This window comes from Patiria miniata, unplaced genomic scaffold, assembly GCF_015706575.1.
Source record: "Patiria miniata isolate m_02_andy unplaced genomic scaffold, ASM1570657v1 HiC_scaffold_18, whole genome shotgun sequence".
NCBI classification, from domain to species: Eukaryota; Metazoa; Echinodermata; class Asteroidea; order Valvatida; family Asterinidae; genus Patiria; species Patiria miniata.
This window is the reverse complement of record NW_024037056.1, coordinates 13,647,903-13,651,942: the sequence shown is the minus strand read 5'-3', so window position 1 is coordinate 13,651,942 and position 4,040 is coordinate 13,647,903. Positions and strand designations below refer to the sequence as shown.

The following is a 4,040-nucleotide window of genomic DNA, read 5'->3' as shown; positions in this document are numbered from 1 at the left end:
AGTTATAAAACAAATATTGAGTGGCTGTAAATTGTGAAATGGGAGGAATATTATCGCTCGGTAAATCTGGACTTTTCCAGTTCACTCGGCTTTGCCTCGTGAAATGGAAAAGTCCAGAGTTAATTCCTTGCGATAATATTCCTCCTATTCCACTCTGAGCTACTCAATATTTGCATAATAGTGCATCGTGTGTAGGCTATTTTCATCAGTAAATCCGCATGTGTGTCCTTGGCCGTGCTTTTGCTAGTCATTGTAAAGGCCTACTTCCGAAATTCGCGTGACAAAGTTGACTTTCCAACCGGATTCCACATTGTTTTAATGTGCTCTGCATATGACTCAGCTAACTATTGTGTTCTAAAATAGTATTTCCTCTTTGTGAGCAATACTAGCTCGTCACATAGAAAATGTCTTGTTCTGTAGATCACGACTGTATGAAGAGCATCATTATATTGGCTGATCGTTGTCGTTAGAAGTTCCTGTTGTTGACGTCAAATTCGATTAAATTGCAACCCATTACAACTGAGGAGAATTGTGAAATTCCAGAATTAAAGGTAGGTGAGATTACTTTAGCAACTTTTGCAAGGCAACGATGATGAAACACACAATTTTTTTTCTGTGGTCAAGGAAAATGGCGAAAGTTGAGGTTTCTGCCGGTTCCAACATAACTATGAAAATGAAGAGTTTGTCAATAACCATGACAGCTAGGCGACTTATAAGTCGGATGGCGATTTATAAGTTGGATGGTTTATATTTGATCGGAATCGATGAATAAATCATGTTTTCAAACTTTTGTTCTATAGGAGATATTCTTAAAAGATGGCAGAGGCTGCAGCTATAACCGTTTTGGATAAGATCAGCCAGGGGCATCTAGAGTGTCCCATCTGTTGCTGTCGATTCAAGGATCCCAAGATACTGGACTGTCTGCATAGCTTCTGCCTGAAGTGTCTGGAAGAGATGCTGAGCAAACAGAAGACAGAGGCAGAGAAGATAACATGCCCAGTCTGCAGGAGAGAGACTAAAGTTCCTGACGGAGGATTGCAGAGTCTCACTTCGTCTTCCTTTCTTAGTTCCCTCCTTGATGATGTCAAACAACAGGAGGAGGTAATAGGAGAAGCATCAATACCTACCACCACATGCGACTGTAAAGAAGACAGAGAGGCCACTTGGAGGTGTCTTGATTGTAGTGATAACCTTTGCAAGAAATGCTGGAAGGCCCATGGGAGGCGCAAGTCCACCAAGAACCATCAAATCATTTCATTTGAGGATTGGCACAAATCAAATATCCCTGGCCCTGAAGCAGATCATGTCAAACCTATCACCCGAATGTGTACCAACCACACTGACCAGGCGTTGTGTTTCTACTGTGACACCTGCCATACCGTCATCTGCCCTATGTGCGCCGCAATGGATCATCGATCTGCGGAGCACAGTTACAAAAAGATTGATGACTCTGTTAGGTCCTTCCGAAGAGATGTCGATGACGCTTTGCTGCAGTTTGAAAAGTGCAAGCAGCGCATCAAATCCACAAACAACTCAATCGAACTTGCACGAGATATATTGAAAGACAAACTGGCTCAGGCTCGTATTGATATTTCTGCAAATGCGGAGATAGTGGTAGCTAAAATCAGAAACAAAGCAAAGCTTCTCACCGAAAAGGTCGACGAAATTGGTCAGGAGAGAGACAGAGGGTTTGAAAAGGCGCTCACAAACAACTGTGACCATCTAAAACGCGCAGATCAGATCGCAACGGCCGTAAATGATTTGAAGAGAAAGGCCGATGGTTTCGAGCTTTTGGAGCTCAAGCCGAAGGTGATGCGCAACTTGGAATTCCAGAAGGAGCTCAATTGTGAACCGGCAAAGTTGGATATGGCGTTCATCGGGGTCAAATGTCAAGATGTCGTCAGTGACACGGATCTGGGGGAAATATTGCTCAAAGAGAAATGGCCATTGAAGGAAGAGTTCGGCAAGAAAGGAAACAGGTATGGTGAATTCCTATTCGCCAGAGGTGTTGCGTGTTTCAGCAACGGGGACATTGCTGTGACGGACACAGAGCTGAAGCGTCTATCGATATTTACCTCAAATGGGCGGTTCAAACTTTCAGCTACTCGAAGGAGTCATCAACTAGACGCTCCTCTGGGTGTTGCTGTGAACACAGATGATCTGCTTTTTGTCACTGACAAAAAGAAAGTGAAGGTTTTTGACAACAATCTTTGTTTGGTTCGCGAGTTCACACCCTCCCAGGATGGCGCAAGTGAGCTATCAGCTATAGCGGTAGACAAAGCTTCGGACCGACTGGCTGTGGCTGACTCGGGCAGGAAAGTTATCTCTGTGCATTTGCTTGATGGCTCCTTGGTAACAACCATCCCAAATGAAAATGTGAATCGTGGTTTAGCGATGAATAACAAGGACCGCCTATACATTCCTAATTACGATAAGAAAACCCTGTCCTGCGTAGACCTTAAGGGTAATGAAGTGTTTAATATCAAGACATTCATCGACGGAAGCCCTGCGTCTCCCGTCGGGGTCCTTTTCGACGATCACGGCTACATTAATGTAACCCTGCATCACGGTAGTAGGGGAAGCGGTAAAGTACAGCAGTACAACCCAAATGGGTTTTCCGTAAGAACAGTAGCCGAACAGTTGTACAATCCGTTACAAATGGCCTATACCCCCACTGGCGACCTGATTGTCGCAGACAGACATTCCATCAAGATCTTTCAGCGGATGTGGTTTACCTACCTACAAGGTCATGGCCCTGCTGGTAACTACCAGCTTACTTGAACGATCGAGGGCTAAACAACATCCGCTTTAGGAACAATCATGTCTACCCAGATTGTGAAACTTGCTCAAAATCGAATGAACTGGTGAACTAAGTTTACCCCCTAAGTCATTACAGGAATAAAGTCAGGAAAAGAAGAATCTCAATACGAACACGGACATTTTTAAAGAAATCTCGCAAATTATTCGAAATTTTTTCACAAAGAAGTGTTTAATTTGATTTGCTCTTAGTGATAAGAAAAGTTCATTGAAACTTAAAACAAGTACTCATTTTCCCATCAGAAATTGAAGATTGTAGTGATATAATTCGACGTACGCCGGTCCGTGGATTGCTTCACTTAATATGCTTACAAAATCTTTTTAGAACTGCGCTTTGCAGACACGTATATTTCCCACACCTCAAACACAATAGGCAATTCAGATCACAAAAATGAATTTACAATGCGATGTCATAAAATCTGGTTATATATGTAAGATATTTAGACACACATTCATGTAAGCTTGTACAAGAAATGCCTTGAGAAGAATGAATAACGATTTAATATTTAACTATCCTCATTTTTGAAAAGCAATTTACCCAAATTTTACAAGACAAGAAGAATATTGAATGCGAACGCTGAATTGTAAAAATATTAATTGGATGACATTAATGAAGATATAGGAACAGAATGCATGGGAATATGAAACTATTAGATTCAATATGTATCGAGCTTTGTATATTTTGCATTTTGCTTACTTTATGCTAATTAAATATTAATTCCATTGAATGCAAAACTCACAAATTGTTACACAAACATTTTTTGTTCAAATGTAAATAATGTTGATTAACAAGCAAACAAACATTTACAATGTTTATACAACGCAAACTAAAGATTGCTGTAAGATTTCTTTTACGCGAAATGGCTTCAAACAACAATGTTGAAGCAAAGTGAATTTCATCAGTAAAATATTTAGCAGTGATAAAAGAAAGCAAGCTGATGAACACTCTGAATGTTATTTCGTTACTGTAAACACTCATATCTCTACGCTGATGTTAAGGTGAAACAATAGAGAACTTGTTAATTGGTGTTTTTTTTTTCTTTTTTAGATCTCAGGTGCACAATCGTCCAACTCGTCCGAACGTATCAGATAGCGCCCTCTATTTTGAAAATGTAGACGTTTATGGAAATTCATGTTATTGATTATTCCCAGATTGGGGGCGTACATGTCCACTGTAATATGGAGTGGTTTCTGTAAAGTATCCAGTTTACAGTTCTGATGGT

At 40.7% G+C, this 4,040-nt stretch overlaps 1 protein-coding gene across 1 annotated transcript; it reads left to right on the top strand.

Moving 5' to 3' along the window:
* The first annotated feature begins 816 nt into the window (after positions 1–816).
* LOC119725157 (tripartite motif-containing protein 2-like) lies at positions 817–2,783 on the top strand. The gene has a single exon (XM_038196518.1). It carries the CDS (start codon positions 817–819, stop codon positions 2,779–2,781), a length of 1,965 nt encoding a protein of 654 aa, XP_038052446.1. The 3' UTR covers positions 2,782–2,783.
* The last annotated feature ends 1,257 nt before the right edge of the window (positions 2,784–4,040 follow it).

Excerpts from the sequence above, each read along its gene's own strand:
- LOC119725157 (XM_038196518.1), top strand. The coding sequence starts at position 817 with ATGGCAGAGGCTGCAGCTATAACCGTTTTGGATAAGATCAGCCAGGGG.